Raw genomic sequence first — 16,744 nt, forward strand, 5'->3', positions numbered from 1 at the left:
TTCTTAATAGAAAATAATTGATTTCTTGACACCACTTTTTCAATTTAATTAAACATAATTAAAATTAATATAACAAATGCCTGATCAAAAATTATAAACTTAAAGAAAATATTGTATTTCAACTAGAGAAATAAATAATTTTAATACATTAATACATTGGCTAGGAAATAATAAAATTATAATTTAACTTTTTTGACAATATATCATATTAGATACTTTAGGCTAAATGTATTGGTGTTAATGATATACTAATAACAAGTACGAAATCGGTAAGAAAATTCACTAAAAATTAAGAAACCAATAAATGAAAACTTTGTAAGATCAAGACGGATTACTAATTCTTATCTTAAAATGTTCTTCGAAGCTATAGAAATAAGAGAACTTCCATCCTTTATGAATTTCTATACAAAACAATACAAACAATATCCATGAATTGTTTTCAGATGAGGAAATTTGGAATTTAGCACATAAAACAGACAATTTTTAATTACCTTTAAAAAAACACCACTGGGACAGTTAAGTATTTCAGCAGCAACCCGATTTGTTGCTTTCAATGGGGCGACCTTGGTCTATTTTTACTTTATTGGGCTGATCTACAGCAGAAGACGGAGGGCCCACACGGTTCTTTATCTCTGCAGCCATTGTCAAAAATGCCTGTTCAACATTTGTTGCATTCTTTGCAGATGTTTCTAAAAATGGAATGCCTAACTGATCTGCATACTCCTAGGAAAACAAAACAAAAATATATATACAAATTTGGTAGTACTCCAATAGCAAATGTAAAAACTTATTGCATTTGCAAAATGCCAGATAGTGATAATAATACTTTATAGAGCAAATTCAAGATAAAATGATGTAACAAATTACTTTTGCTGTGGTGTAATCGACAACTTTCTTTGTAGTTAAATCGCTTTTGTTCCCAACTAGGAGTTTATTAACATTGTCACATGCATAACGATCTATTTCCTCTAACCACTGCTTGACATTATTAAAAGTATCCTGGTCAGTACAGTCATAGACTACAATGATTCCATGTGCACCCCTGTAGTAACTGGACGTTATGGTTCTGAAACGTTCTTGTCCTGCTGTGTCCCACTGTAAAAAATTGTATACATATTTTAAACTTAAACAAAGATAAAAGTGTAGTCTATGACACCCTCCTTGAATTTGACATAAATTCATGATCAGGATAACACTCATTACATTTGTTTTTTTTCTTTCTACCATAACCTTAGCATATTCGTCATTAATAAAAATGCTGGCAGCGCTACGTAAGTCTCATCACTTTGTGGAGTAAAATACAAGGATGGTGTAATAAACTACACATCTAACCAAACTGATTTTGAAGATGGACTTACAATTTGTAGCTTTATTGTTTTCCCATCCAGGTCAATAGTTCTGATTTTCTGAAAAGAAATACAAATTTATCAGATAAAAATTAATCAAATGTAAAAAAGAAACTTACAAAATCTACTCCAATTGTACTTATATAGCTCTCTGTGTATGTGTCATCCTGGAAAGAAGAAAAAGTAAATTCATTTTAGATAACATTTTAGCAATATTATTTGTTTTTAACTTACAGCAAATCTAAGTAAAAGACAAGACTTTCCTACTCCTGAATCACCAATCAGCAATAGTTTGAATAAATAATCGCTGGAAAACAGAGCATGAGGAAAATAAATAAGTACAAATGTCCACAATAATGATGAATCATTTTAAATAAGAACACAGCAAAGAAACATGCCTAACCTACTAGGATGTAGTAATTTTCTGTTAATTTTAATTTATTAGCACCACACTTTATTTCTGATATGATTCACAATTAAGTCCATTTAAATTAAAAAACATGGTTTTTATTTCTTAACTGCAGCATTAATAAATTTACAAAAAAAAAATATGATGCTACTAAGTTTGATCACATCCTTGTAAACCAATTCGCGTAACAACAAAAACCGTTAATGATTTTAAAATAAGTAATAAATAATAGCTAAAGAAAGCTTAATTAAGTGAAAAAACGATGTAATTACTGGTAGGTTTGCTTTTAATGCAGGTGTAAGAAATGACGTATCATGGTTTGACACCCATTTCGAAAAAACCAAAGCTATTGTGGGTGGCCAATACTGTCTATAAAAACATGCTTTGTTAATTTCCCGTAATAATATCAACATCAAAGGCATTCTTTAGCATAGTAACAAAATATGATTCGAAAGCAGCAAAATATGCAAATAAAACATCTCTTTCTGTCAAGTACAATATGATACGAACAATCGATACTTACTATTCTGGATTCATTTTCAAGACGATAAAATTGACAAATTACCCACAGCTAATTTCTAAAAACGCCTAAATCTAATTCGCTATACAAATATTATATTAATACAAAAATTTATGTACATAAATACGCAAAACTTGGACAATGGCTGCCAGAACTTCACTTGCAGCTATGTACACTTTGAACACTGACGTAACATGAAGTTTAATGCAAATGCGCACATAGATCTCTTCCCGTTTCAGTGGCGCCAAATTTAAATTGTATCTAAATATGCTTTACGTTTCAAACGAGTGAAAATAACAAATAAGCCCCATTTGGACTGTTCCAATTAATATTTTTTTGCAGTAATAATTGCACAAGCAAACAAACTTTTTATAAAAACGATAAACACTCTACTAAAGGGTAATCTTATAACGATTTCCTTAAAAAAATATTTTTCTGGGATTTTCTACACTTGAGAAAAATTTTCTTTCCTAATGAGTTTTTCAAAAAATACGTTTACAAACAGGGGGGGATGGTACATTGATTAGCATGACGCGGCATGACATGGAGTGAGGGGCCTCTAAGGAAACATGACGTTCACGATTCATAAAATTTATTTTACTTTTTTTCTTAACTATTGTTAGATTTTTTTTTTTATTTTATTGTTTGTAACTTGTGGAAAAGGAAAAAATGCAATATTAACTTAAAATGAATACCCTAAAAAGCAAGTCAAGTTTTTTTAAATACTATTGAGACAAAAGTAAATGATATCTACAACGCTTTGGTTTGGGGAAATAATAAGTTAATTAAGAAGACAATAATTTATAATAAATATTTTATTTAAGGGCAGTTACTTTTTAATAATGTTGTAACAGTCGAGAGACTGAATTGTTTATTTTAAAAAATGAGAACAATTTAATTATTCTTAAAGGTACTCATTAAAATTACTATTAACGATATTTTCAATTTATTAATGTGATTGCTATGCCATTACTGTATTAAAAAAATGTTTAAACGAAATACAACAAAACAGAGGAAACAACAAAAAAATAACATATTTTCCTATATAAACAAGTAGATACACCAATGATCCTCAACTCAAGTAAAAAAGAAAACTAAAATTATACTACAACAGGATAAGCAGGTACTACCACATTAAATTTAAAAACGAATTCGCATAGGCCATTGGTTTAACATTGGGATGGGGCTGAAAACAATTAAAATTAATTTAACTTAATAATTAAAGGACCTATATAAGACTTGACATAAAAAGCTAAAAAAGTCGCCAATTTTCGATTTCTAGGAGAAAATCAGGATTCAAAAACCGACAGAATCATAACTTAAGGAATACAACAGGGTTTAGTCACTTTTGATAAAAAAACTCACTTCTGTGTTCACAAACGGTTAAGTTGGAAATTTGGAAAAAATTAAGAAAAACATATATTTGGAGGTGTAAAACATCAACGGTGGGTGTGACGAAAAAGAAAAGTTAGAAGTGTTTAAGACATGTGCTGTTATAATATAATGAAATTAGAATTAAGGAAGCATTGAAAAAGTAGAAGAATAGAGGAAGTCAATGGGAGAGATAGGATGGATTGAAGGTGTATTCAACCAATTATTAGATGTGACGACTTTGAGGTGATAACTAATTAAAACTAATTGAATGCTTAACTTACCACTTCTTCATATGTTGTAAATTGTGGCTTCATATCTTTACCATTAAGGGTAATAAAAGCGCCTTTGTTTCCCATAGTATCACTGCAAAAAAAAAATTGAACAGACTAGCAAAATACACAGGGCATCTCACACCAGACACTTCCTTATTTATCATAGAATAAGAGTTCCAAAAAAATCTGCTATGCACCACCTTAATTATATCTCAAAACTGGAATCTTCTATCTCATTCCGTTTCAATTATTATTATTTTTGCACATATTCTTGTTGACCGTTTTTTCAATAAATAAACAAACAACTCCAATATTTAATTAATTATTATTTTGCAACCAAGACCATTTTTTGCAGCCCTTATTCTATTGGATTTGAAGAGAAACTGTGCATGTGCTAGTGAAACGCCCTGTTTATATAAATATTTTACTCAGTACCAGTAATTGGGAGCTGAAAATACTGTTATACATTTTCCATCATGAGCAACTTCGTAACCAGCACTCTTAACTTCATGACTTCTGATAATATAATCTAATTTATTATTTTCTAAGAATTTCTTCGTTACATCGGGACCGAATTGACAGCCCACTCCCCTTTTACTAGGTGCACGGCCGGCCTGAGGCTGCGGATCGCTCCATAATAATTCACACATTAACCCCTCTTCGGGGGGTTGCCCATTTCTATCAATCCTTCGAATTTCATCTAATGTAACATCATCTCGAGAAAATAATCCACCGTGCATCACCTAAAAGCGTAAAACAGGATAAATAAAAAATAAAATGCAATAATTAAACACAAAAATATTTGAAACTCACTAAAATTATATTTTCAAATTCTCAAAAGGGCAAGACAAAATAGCAAGAAAGTAAAATGTAGAAATGCTAATATTCATTTTCTTTCATTATATAACTTTATGGAGATTTGTAAGAGAAAGTATTAAATTGAATTAATTTGATTTACAATCACAATGTAGTTCCTCTATTATTATTATACGGACGTATATAAAAAATAGTTTACTAAAACTTACTAATACTCTTTTATTTAAACAATGTGCTAATGGTAGCCAATTGTATACTTCTGTAAAAAGTTCTGCCATTTGAGCAGTGTATTTGGCTTTAACTTCACCATCAAATCCATACATTTGATTCATATTGGCGCTCTCATGGTTACCTGAATTTAAACAAAAATTCTACATTAAAAAAAAATTATTAAGTAGCTTAATTACAATTTAACTCACCTCTAGACATAAAAAAGTGATTGGGATACAGAAGTTTAAATCCAAATAATGTAAAAATGCATTCAACTGAAAACGATCCTCTATCAACGAAATCGCCATTGAATAGCTAAGTATAAGTTAAGAACTATAACTATTTGCATTTTTTGAAGTGAAACTTCTTTATCGACGGTAGAAAAGAAATTTACTAGGGTATAAAACCGAAAAGTGTAATGTCACGCGTCACAGTGTCACGCGGCACGTGTGACCTCTGGTGTATATGTCCAAAACGAGTTATTTTAACAGGCTTCAGAAGCTAACCTGTTAGTAGCAACCGATAATCCGAAAATTGCCATTTCGACAAATTGTCAGCAGTTGGTTTGTAATTCCTCTCTGCAGTTTTATATGATGTAAGCATAAAAGTTTTTAACAAAACTATAACATATTTCGCATTTGTCCGCTCGAAATAAAGTTGTATTTTTCTGGTGTTTAACGCTTAGTTAATGCAATAGTTTAAAACATATAATATAAAATCTAAAAAAGTTTCATTTCTTACTCTTGTACATTAACACATGCTAGCCCCTTTTTTCTGTAAAAAAAGATTCTAAAAGGATACATATGGATTAGTAGGAGATGGTAATCCATTCAAGTCAAAGATATTCATAAGATCATAAAACTGACCATGTATATCACCACACACTGTAAACTTTTCATCATCTCCTATTGTTATGTCAACTAATGATGGCTGTTTCATAAAATATGTTTTTACATCCAAAAGAATCTTAAAAAAAAAGAATTTATTTACTTAACAAAATGACAGTTAAATGATGTTTATTTACCTTGTATGCATATTTTCTATGCAATTTCTCCTGCTTTTTGTAAAGTTCCATCAATTCCTTCATGAACTTTAATGTTACTTTACCATCTTCTAATTCTGGTCCTTTGTAATTAGTTTCAATTGCTAAAAAGAACAAAAAGCCAAGTAATTGTTTGGAACATTAATGTTATTTAAAACTTACTCATAGCATCTAAATTAATGGTATCAGCTATATTCTTTTTTGTATCAACAACAGCAATGGCCTTTTCAAATGCAATCTTTTTTACAATTTTGTAACACTCCGTATATTTCAATTTTGCATCCTTATCAGTTGGCCTAGCTTTGGTTACCTAAGAAAAAGTTGCAAACATTTTAAAATACCAGCTACAATTATTTTCTTAATAGAATTTACATATTCATAATCTTTAAGGGCATCTTTAAATTTTCCTAGAGACATATAAGCAGCAGCTCTTCTATAAAATCCTTTTATATATGACTTGTCTAGTTCTATTGCTTTTGATGCATCTAAAAGGGCATAACCAAAACATTCAGTTTTGAGATATGCAAAACTTCTATTTCCATAATAAATTGCCACATTAGGATTCAACTCTATCGCTTTACTGTATAATTCAATAGCTTTATTGTAGTCTTGTTCTAGAAGAAAAAAATCAAATAGACAGACTTGTGGGCAATTACTTTAAATAAAATAAAATAAAACGNGATAGGAGGGGTAGAGGTAGACCTAGATTAGATTACTGTTCGCAAATAGTTAAGTAGCTTGGAGTATAATAACGGCTTTCGTCCCTATCATAAAATGAACTGTTAGGGTCCGACTATTCGACCTTCAGCTTTTTTATTTTAGCTTTAAAAATTGACTAAGAAATTGAAATATCTAACATTACTATGCAGTGGAATTGATTCTATCTAATACTGAAGAAAGCATTTTTGCCATCCCTCATTTACACCGCCGGGGGCCAATGGTCCCTGCACCAGTTTATATTATACAAAATATTCTGAAATCTAATGTTAAGGCTTGTATGGTAAATAAACATTAAATTTTCAAATTTATTTTAGTTATTTATTGAAACGACCACTGTTAGCAACGTGTGTACTGTGTAATTGTCTATTCTGTTTTTTAGTTGGCATAAGACGTTAACGTGTGATTCTTCCTTATCGAAAACTTTCTCTCCTATTGCTATTTTAGTTGCACTATTTTCTGTTTCCTACTTCTCCCTGTGGCCTTTTGTTTTTGTTTTCTGGGTGTCACTAATGCTGATGGGCGGGCAGTCCCTCCGAACTAGGCCGGAAAGTAGGGCCCTCTTCAGCCTCTTTTCAAGAATCGTGGAAATGGGTGGGTGGTGGTTCAGGTGAGAAAGATGAGACAGACGAAAGGAAGACAGAAGAGAATGAAAAATTATATGTGTAATATTACTACCCCAGCATTTGCCTAAGTGATTCAAGGAAACCATAGAAAAACTCGGACCAAGGTAGATGGACCCGGAATCGAATCGAGGTCCTCCCGAATTCTAAGCATTAGCCTAAACCTCTAAACCAAGCCGCTCGGTCCTGTGGCCGGAGACCAATCTAATCATACATTCCATCCAGATTTCTATAGCTTTTCTTCTACCGATAAACTTGAAGATTCTTCTAAGGCTCCTCCTTCTGTAAATTACGGCGCGTACAAGTAATCTACGGAGCGGGTCACACCTCTCTTGGTCATCACCTTCCAGGCCTGTTGGAGCTCTTTGTCTTACTCCTTTTCGCCTTGCTCATTTATCGTGGTAACTATTTCTACCTGAGGACACTTCTATCTCTCTTTTTCTACCTTGATGGTATATTCGTAACTTGGAACTTACCAGTTCCATCTTGACTTTCTTCTTGTCAAGAAACTTCTTGGAACAGTCTACTATATCTATTCTCTGCGTATTAATGACTACGGGGGAGTTTCCACAGTCGTTTTTCTGGAATCCTTCATCTGCGAAGCGCCACGTTTTAAAGGACGTCTGTGGAACGCCTCATTCTTATCTAGCTCTATGAATCCCCTTCCATTATTCATGATATTTTCAATTTATGCACTTTATAGTTTAGGAACCTGTTTACGTTCCGCATTTTCCAAAGGTACCACCGGTAATTTTATTCCACAAACCCATCTCTAGAATTTCTCTCATTTTATCCTCTTCAGCTTGTAAACTTTATGTGTTATTTCATTGGCATTTACAAAAGACGTTTATAGTCCCAAGAAAGTCACCTGTTCCAGGAGATTCAAGTAATATATTTCTTTTGGAAGTTATACTTATACTGCGACCTTGGGTTTATTGTTTCCTTTCTGACTTACCTTAGTTTAAAATAGGAGTACATAGGTACTTACTTACAGTGGTCTATTATGCAAAATAGATTACTTGGTATAGATACTACGCAAAATTTATATTGATATTTTATAAATNTATTAACAAATTTGAAAAGTAATTATAAACACGGTTACTAGAAATAACACTACAATTAGTACTTCCATCAAATTTTTACTTTTCATTTATAGATCCAGATATTTCGAGGTAGTACCCGTCTCTTCATAATAACAGAATTTTATCTGAACAAAGCTATAATGGAAGAAAAAAATGAAATACCAACTTTAAAAGAATCCGAAGACACATCGCAGTCGATAATTTATTCTAAACGTAAAAAAAGGGTTGTGTTTGATAGTGATGAATCTGACCATGAAGGAAAAGCTTCAGAGGCAACTGAAACTACTACTGACAAAGAAACGACGAACAATTCAGAAAATGTTACGCTCCTAGAATCCCCTGAGACTGAAGACCAGTTAATAAACAAGTCTAAACCAACAAGTTTAGCAATTGTAGACGGGGATGATTCTGACACAGATCAAAAAAATTGTGAGACTGATGAGAACTTTTTAAAAGGAATTAATACTTTTGATGGAAGGGCAAGTAATAAGTTATGTGAATTAAGGATTGTTAATAAAGAAATTGAAGCAGATAAGAAAAATATGGAAAATCGATCGGTTCTAAATACTAATATGATTTACATTACAAATAGCAAGGGGCAGTTAATTCCTGAAGACACTTCTTTGTTTGAAGAGACTAAGGTAACTAATTTTATTGAGTTGATTAAGTTTAATTATTATTTATTTAATTTAGAACAAATTAAATGCTCTGTGTGACTCAGATACTTCAGAAGATGATAATAATGAAGACCCTGTAATAGAGATGGTTACTGAATTAAAGAATATTAAAAGTACTTCAAAAGCCGGTAATAAAAGAAGAGAATCAAGAAATCCTAAAAAGAAAACCAAAAAAGTTTGTGTAACGATTTACTGACTAAATGTTTAATTATAAAGTAATGTTTTTAAACTTGTAGATGACTGGTAAAGAAGCATTAGAACAACGCAAGGAAATTTTCAACGAGTCCCAAAAAAGACTACGAAACTTAAATGTGGCTATTCCATACCATAAACCAAAATCTCGATCACTTAAAGAATTTTTAAGTAGCAAACCTAAAATATCATCTACTGTGCCAAGTATTAATACACCTCCTTCTGTTGCTATTAAGTTAGCTTCCCAACAACTTAATATAATCACGTATGTTTTATTTTCATTAATAAAAAAAATATTTGGTAATGGCATTTAATTGTTTAATTTAACAGGGAAAAAATTAAGGAGCATGAGAAGGTGGTGCAAGTATTTTATAAGTCTGACAGTGAACCTGAAGATGATTGTGGGGAACAGGAGGATAAAGCTGTTTTAAATAGCAATGATAAAGAAAATGAAAATGAGAATAAAAATGGACAAGAGGCAAAATTACCACCAAAACAAATCAATGATAATGAGGAAGAAAACAGAATTATGAAAACTGAAACAATTATGGAAACTGCTGAATGTTTGAACAATAAAAAAGGAACTGAAGGCTTTTTAATGCTTATAGATGGAGAACAGAAACAAGTAGATTCTGTTAATGAAGACAAAAGCAGGCAAGATCGGTATCAAGTACCAGATGTAATAGAAAACCAAAATTTAAAAGAATATGAAAGTAATTCTCAAAGAATGAATGACGACAGAAATATTTCAGAAGAGCAGCTAAATTCATTAATCAGTGAAGAGCCATTAGACATTGTAGCAGATGATGAAGTTTTAGAAATAGAAAAGACACAAGAAACTTTACAGACAAAACCAGAAACAAACTTATATAAGGTAAATGACCAGACGATAGTGAAAGCTCAAAAAAATGATAATTATAATAATATAATTGAGAGTTCTACAATTGAAAAAAATAAGGATCTCGAAGTGGATACGTTTGAGTATGATTTCAATTTAGATGAAGTCGAAGTGGACAACATAGAAGAAAATGTTTTGAGTACTACAAAAGCTGAAGAAGTTGCAGTGAACTCAGTGTTTGATGAAAAAGAAGAGAGGATATTAAACAACATCATACAAAATTTTACTAATGTTGACCAACCAAAAGACACCACAAATAAACCTACAAAGTTACAGCTTTTAAAAGAAAAGCTTAACCTTTTCAAGCAACCAAAATTAAATGGAAATCCTGACGAGATTATAATTTTTGGTGATGATAAACCATCAGCTAATGGGATAAGTAAACTAAAAGGGCGTTTCTTGAGCCATGCATTATCAAAAAAGTCACACAAAAATGAAGTGCATACAGAGTAAAAACTATTTCTTTTAAAATGGAAATTTTATTGTAATTAAATTTTTTAGAGTTGTCAGTTTTGATGATGGGGAATTACGAAAAGAAACTGTAGTGATGACTGTAGATGTTGAAGATGAGCCTGTTACCATAGCAGAGAAACCAGGGGCAAAACTTCAAAAATTAAGGGATGAATTACAAAGTAAAATCATGAAGAATAAATATGAAAAATGGCAAACAAAATCTACACCGTTGTCTTCAAAAGAAAATTTATCAAAAGAAGGTCTTTATTTGATGTATTTTGTATTTTGCTTTTTTAATTGTCTAAATGTTTTCCCCTCAGAAAAGATATGCGATAGTTATTTAGATGATGAAGAAGAGGAGGCATTGTTATCAGATTCTGATCTATCAGATGACGAAGAAGAAGAGGAAGAAGATGAATATACAGTAGTTCAAAAGAAGACAAAGAAATGCGACTTCATTGATGAAGAGGTTTACTGTTATCTCAGTCATTGTTTTATTGTATATATATAACATATGATTGAATGCTTACAGGCTGAGGAAAGTGATGACGCAGAATTGGAAGAAGAGGAGGCGAATATAGATAAAAATAAAAATAAAAAACAACCAGAAGATTGTTTTGAAAATACTGAAAAGGATGGTATTCAAAAGGAATTATCAAATTCACCAAAAAAACTTAGAAGAATAGTGAAAAGGTTTGAAGACGACGACTCAGAGGAGGAAGAAAAAGAACAAACTGAAGATAACCAAAATAAATCTAATGGTAAAAAGTCAAGTGGCTTTAACGCAGAGTTGGATTCTACCCAGTCTTGTAAGTTATTTATATTGTAAAAAAATCTAGTAGTCTATTTGGTTAAACGGGCCTGATTATATGTATATAGATTCATTGCTACATAATTAATTTGTGAAACTTTTTTTTAGATGACGAAGATGATGTTTTACCAGCATATCAACTCAGAGCATCAGAGTCTCCTATTCGGCAACCTGCCGAATACAAAGACAATTTTGATTTTCTAACACCTGTGACGTTTTTGACAGGATTACAAAGCTATTCAGCATCAAAAGTAATAAATTAAAATGCTTATACTACTAATTACAACATATATTTTCAATTTTGTATGCAGTTTCTTAGAGAGTCCCCCAAGGACACTTCCTTTCCCTTGTTGAACTCTTCGCAGTCAAAAGATATTGACAATAATACTAACCAAGAAGATGAAGATGATGATGAGAACACTTCGCAACAACCTGGTGGACCTCAAAGGAAACTAGTGTTCGATTCAGTAGACCCTATCACGAATTCTGAAACAATTTCAAGTCAGGTACTGATTATAATAAAGTAGATTAATTTTTATTATTTATTTTAATTCAAAAGTAATAGAGTTAAAAAAGGTAGAATGGTATGGATCACTGCTGGGTTGATAGAATCATGTAGAAAGGCGAAAGGATAAATTGTATAAGGACTGGAAGGATAACATGTATGATAATGACTTGTTTATCATGTGCAAATCTTATTCTGTTTTAATGAAAAAGTTAATTTTAAAGGCCAAAGACAATTATGATAAGGGTAGGATACGTAGGACACTAAAAAAATATGGGATTTTGTTAAGGAACAGTTAAATGTTAGCAAAAAGAAAAATAACCATATTGATTATATTTTGTTTGGTGAATAAAAAGTGAGAATAACTCAGTCTATCCAAATAGCAAACTGTTTTAGTGAATATTTTAATACAATAGTCTTAACTGTTGAAAATATAACTGAACCTTCATCAAGACCGCTGTGACAGACGAGAGTTATTGTCCTAATAATTTTTTCTTAGAGCCTGGTAATTATGTTGAAATTAATATAGTTATTCACTTGTTACAAAGATAAAGCCGGTGGAAAAATTCTAAGGTCTTTAAGTGATTTCATAGCAAAACTGCTAGCTTATATTATTAATAGAATAATAGATACCGCGTATTGTCCTTCTCATATTAAAACTGCAGACATTGTTTTTTTCTTTAAAAGTGGCAACGTGCATGACATTAGTAAATACAGGCTCTTATCTCTGGTCTCTTATTTAACTAAAATTTACGAAAAAAACAAATATATAGATAGCGTATCGCCTACTTTCTTTTCTTTTTTCTCTTAAGCTACTGCTGTGAATGGGCTAAATCTACTCTCCTTGCAGCATCAAATGCGCAAGGTAGTTACATATAATTTTAAAATATAGTGCTTAACAAATCGATTGATATTGTATATAACTTGTGTATTTGATTTGGTGGCAATAAACAATTTATTTATTTTCATTTTCAGTCTGATATGGAGAATATTGCTTTACTATGTTCTGGCACATTTTCAACCCAGCCGGAGAAAGACACAGTAGATAATTTACAAGAAATGTCCAACGTAGATCAGTCACAAGCTATTAAACATGGGGATAAAGAAGTCTCAAAAAGCTCGGAATCTACCAGCAACAGAATTGTTGAAAAAGTATTTCTTGACAAAATTGACAAGGAAGTAAAAAATTTGAACAACAGTGAATATGAAAATATATTTATTTCTCAACTGCTTGATGAAGAAGAAATGAATAATTTTAAAAAGAAATTTGAATCTCCAGTAAATGATAAAGAGCTTGATTTAGATACGAAATTAGCTTTAAATGAAGATTGCGAAGTGAAGATTAAAGGAGGGCGATTAATATTAGATTCCTCAGATGAAGAAACGCTCGAAGATTGTGAGGGAAATTTCAAAAATTTGAAGAAAAAGAATAGCATGAAGAAGATTACTTTTTCAGGTAAGATATCGCTTTACAAGCGAGTAAAGGATAATCTAACTTTTGTAGTTATATATAGATGATGAAAGTGATTCTGATGAAGAAAATAATGAGAACCAAGAAGAAATAGATTTGCACGATGATGTGATTGAAAATGAGGAAGAAGAAAATTTAAATACTAGTAAGAAAAATGTGAATTATGACTCTGAAGAAAATGAAATTGAAGATAACGAAAATGAAGATGATAGTGATGACAAAGAAGGTAACTACCTTTTTGTTAAGAAAATACTACTTAAATACATATAATTTTATGTCTAATTTATTTTAGATATAGTTCCTTTGAAACCATCAGACTTCTTTGAGAATGAAGCAGAACTGTCGGAATCCGAATGGGGTAGTGAAGACGAAGTAGAAAATGAAGAATTAGATAAATTAGAAATTGAAGAAGGTGATAAAGAGAAATTTGATGAAGTGGAGGTGCGCAGAAATTTAGAGAAGATACACATGTAATAAATAAATTAATTTGTTATTTGGATTAGTCTTAAACATTTACGATTTATTCGCGTTTCAGGCGTCAGGTGTTGGATGACGACAATCGTGAGATTAGAATTTTACAAGAACTTCTTTTGGAAGATGGTGAGCTTCATGGAAGTGGAAGAAAAAGACAATTTCGTTGGAAAGATATTGGTACATACGCAGTTTCTTATTACTTTAATCGTTGTCTAATTGTAGATACCCTTTTTATTTAAAGATTTCCTGTTTGGTAACGAAAGCACCGGCAAAGAGAATGATGAAGACAACGTTAGCAATCAAGACAAAACAGAGAGCGAGGAGAGATGGAGAAAAATGAGATATTATCGTGAATTGTTTTTAAAAGAAGTATGTATCGTGTTTAATTTTACATGTTAGAATTAATGTTAATATTTGTTGTTTCAGAAGATGAAAAAAGATAATGTTATCAAAGAAAGTGAAATAACGTTTTTAAGTAGCAGCCATCAGATAATGGAGTTAGGTCAGAAAGCTTTACAAAGAAGCTCATCAGCCTTACAAAATAATGCACAAGCAACGGATTTAAAAACACCAAAACAGAACAATAGCAGCTATGATGAGCCANGCTCTAGCTTTAGGGAAATGCGAAGATTAGCGCAAGATAGGAAAGAGTGGAAGTGCGTGTCCAACTAGTCTTAGGACTGACGACCTTATGATGATGAACTATAAAAAACAGATAAAACTAACGAATGCATTTATAGTAAGTTAAGATCAAAGTCCGCCAACGACCACTGGTCGATTGAAGAGTTAGTTTGTGTTTTCAAAACGACCATTGTTAGCCGCAGTCGTTTCACAATGTACAAAATCCGCCTAACCTTTCTCTAGGTTTCAGCCGAGCTTCAGCATAGCATCAGGAGTTTATTTTTATTATTTTATTTTGCATCATTTTGCTAATGGTATTTATGAAATTTACCATATTATTTTGCAGTGCTAGATGTAAATAGAATATAAAAAGTATCTTGTTTATAGTAGAACATGCGAAATCTATAGTGGTATGTTTTTCTGAGATTGTTACGGTTTCAGCTTTTATAATCGTAGGTATTCTACGACGTACATTTGTTACTCTGGTAGCTTGGAGTATAATAACGGCTTTCGTCCCTATCATAAAATGAACTGTTAGGGTCCGACTATTCGACCTTCAGCTTTTTTATTTTAGCTTTAAAAATTGACTAAGAAATTGAAATATCTAACATTACTATGCAGTGGAATTGATTCTATCTAATACTGAAGAAAGCATTTTTGCCATCCCTCATTTACACCGCCGGGGGCCAATGGTCCCTGCACCAGTTTATATTATACAAAATATTCTGAAATCTAATGTTAAGGCTTGTATGGTAAATAAACATTAAATTTTCAAATTTATTTTAGTTATTTATTGAAACGACCACTGTTAGCAACGTGTGTACTGTGTAATTGTCTATTCTGTTTTTTAGTTGGCATAAGACGTTAACGTGTGATTCTTCCTTATCGAAAACTTTCTCTCCTATTGCTATTTTAGTTGCATTATTTTCTGTTTTCCTACTTCTCTCTGTGGCCTTTTGTTTTTGTTTTCTGGGTGTCACTAATGCTGATGGGCGGGCAGTCCCTCCGGACTACGCCGGAAAGTAGGGCCCTCTTCAGCCTCTTTTCAAGAATCGTGGAAATGGGTGGGTGGTGGTTCAGGTGAGAAAGATGAGACAGACGAAAGGAAGACAGAAGAGAATGAAAAATTATATGTGTAATATTACTACCCCAGCATTTGCCTAAGTGATTCAAGGAAACCATAGAAAAACTCGGACCAAGGTAGATGGACCCGGAATCGAATCGAGGTCCTCCCGAATTCTAAGCATTAGCCTAAACCTCTAAACCAAGCCGCTCGGTCCTGTGGCCGGAGACCAATCTAATCATACATTCCATCCAGATTTCTATAGCTTTTCTTCTACCGATAAACTTGAAGATTCTTCTAAGGCTCCTCCTTCTGTAAATTACGGCGCGTACAAGTAATCTACGGAGCGGGTCACACCTCTCTTGGTCATCACCTTCCAGGCCTGTTGGAGCTCTTTGTCTTACTCCTTTTCGCCTTGCTCATTTATCGTGGTAACTATTTCTACCTGAGGACACTTCTATCTCTCTTTTTCTACCTTGATGGTATATTCGTAACTTGGAACTTACCAGTTCCATCTTGACTTTCTTCTTGTCAAGAAACTTCTTGGAACAGTCTACTATATCTATTCTCTGCGTATTAATGACTACGGGGGAGTTTCCACAGTCGTTTTTCTGGAATCCTTCATCTGCGAAGCGCCACGTTTTAAAGGACGTCTGTGGAACGCCTCATTCTTATCTAGCTCTATGAATCCCCTTCCATTATTCATGATATTTTCAATTTATGCACTTTATAGTTTAGGAACCTGTTTACGTTCCGCATTTTCCAAAGGTACCACCGGTAATTTTATTCCACAAACCCATCTCTAGAATTTCTCTCATTTTATCCTCTTCAGCTTGTAAACTTTATGTGTTATTTCATTGGCATTTACAAAAGACGTTTATAGTCCCAAGAAAGTCACCTGTTCCAGGAGATTCAAGTAATATATTTCTTTTGGAAGTTATACTTATACTGCGAACTTGGGTTTATTGTTTCCTTTCTGACTTACCTTACTTTAAAATAGGAGTACATAGGTACTTACTTACAGTGGTCTATTATGCAAAATAGATTACTTGGTATAGATACTACGCAAAATTTATATTGATATTTTATAAATAATAATTTTTAGATAAATAATACTTTTAAAGTATATTTAAAAAATGTAATAATTCTCCCGATTCACTTAAAAATT

At 32.0% G+C, this 16,744-nt stretch overlaps 4 protein-coding genes across 5 annotated transcripts in view; 2 read left to right on the top strand and 2 right to left on the bottom strand.

The window, feature by feature from the left end:
- LOC112906562 (dihydroxyacetone phosphate acyltransferase-like) overlaps window positions 1–226 on the top strand; it is a 1,401-nt gene extending 1,175 nt beyond the window's left edge. The window contains exon 6 of the mRNA XM_025980891.1: window positions 213–226. Within this exon, the coding sequence (XP_025836676.1) occupies window positions 213–226 (14 nt within the window). The remainder of the gene's footprint in view (window positions 1–212) is intronic.
- Window positions 162–2,467, bottom strand: LOC108736852 (ras-related protein Rab-1A). Of its 2 annotated transcripts, XM_018469439.2 has the most exons (7): window positions 2,279–2,467; window positions 1,581–1,653; window positions 1,466–1,513; window positions 1,359–1,406; window positions 868–1,095; window positions 492–723; window positions 162–401 (listed from the first exon to the last, which is right to left on the bottom strand). In XM_018469439.2, the coding sequence occupies exons 1-6, from the start codon at window positions 2,290–2,292 to the stop codon at window positions 526–528; spliced, it is 609 nt and encodes a 202-aa protein (XP_018324941.1). In that variant the 5' UTR covers window positions 2,293–2,467; the 3' UTR covers window positions 162–401; window positions 492–525. The 2 variants fall into 2 exon arrangements, with proteins under 2 accessions (XP_018324941.1, XP_018324940.1); XM_018469438.2 differs by having other exon boundaries at window positions 162–723.
- Window positions 2,468–3,378: 911 nt separating this feature from the next.
- On the bottom strand, window positions 3,379–8,099 carry LOC108736845 (serine/threonine-protein phosphatase 5-like). The gene is made up of 12 exons (XM_018469432.1): window positions 8,096–8,099; window positions 7,806–7,924; window positions 7,623–7,681; window positions 6,362–6,644; window positions 6,152–6,299; window positions 5,972–6,093; window positions 5,749–5,913; window positions 5,157–5,262; window positions 4,947–5,089; window positions 4,357–4,664; window positions 3,931–4,012; window positions 3,379–3,461 (listed from the first exon to the last, which is right to left on the bottom strand). The coding sequence occupies exons 1-12, from the start codon at window positions 8,097–8,099 to the stop codon at window positions 3,402–3,404; spliced, it is 1,599 nt and encodes a 532-aa protein (XP_018324934.1). The 3' UTR covers window positions 3,379–3,401.
- A 318-nt stretch (window positions 8,100–8,417) lies between these two features.
- Window positions 8,418–16,744, top strand: part of LOC108736844 (claspin) — a 43,699-nt gene continuing 35,372 nt past the window's right edge. The window contains exons 1-15 of the mRNA XM_025980892.1: window positions 8,418–9,052; window positions 9,105–9,263; window positions 9,325–9,545; window positions 9,611–10,627; window positions 10,680–10,891; window positions 10,952–11,100; window positions 11,164–11,440; window positions 11,551–11,693; window positions 11,754–11,948; window positions 12,923–13,403; window positions 13,462–13,644; window positions 13,711–13,888; window positions 13,954–14,069; window positions 14,134–14,261; window positions 14,319–14,502. Of these exons, the coding sequence (XP_025836677.1) occupies window positions 8,552–9,052; window positions 9,105–9,263; window positions 9,325–9,545; window positions 9,611–10,627; window positions 10,680–10,891; window positions 10,952–11,100; window positions 11,164–11,440; window positions 11,551–11,693; window positions 11,754–11,948; window positions 12,923–13,403; window positions 13,462–13,644; window positions 13,711–13,888; window positions 13,954–14,069; window positions 14,134–14,261; window positions 14,319–14,502 (4,144 nt within the window). The 5' untranslated portion in view covers window positions 8,418–8,551. The remainder of the gene's footprint in view (window positions 9,053–9,104; window positions 9,264–9,324; window positions 9,546–9,610; window positions 10,628–10,679; window positions 10,892–10,951; window positions 11,101–11,163; window positions 11,441–11,550; window positions 11,694–11,753; window positions 11,949–12,922; window positions 13,404–13,461; window positions 13,645–13,710; window positions 13,889–13,953; window positions 14,070–14,133; window positions 14,262–14,318; window positions 14,503–16,744) is intronic.

Source organism: Agrilus planipennis, unplaced genomic scaffold (genome assembly GCF_000699045.2).
Source record: "Agrilus planipennis isolate EAB-ADULT unplaced genomic scaffold, Apla_2.0 scaffold4, whole genome shotgun sequence".
NCBI classification, from domain to species: Eukaryota; Metazoa; Arthropoda; class Insecta; order Coleoptera; family Buprestidae; genus Agrilus; species Agrilus planipennis.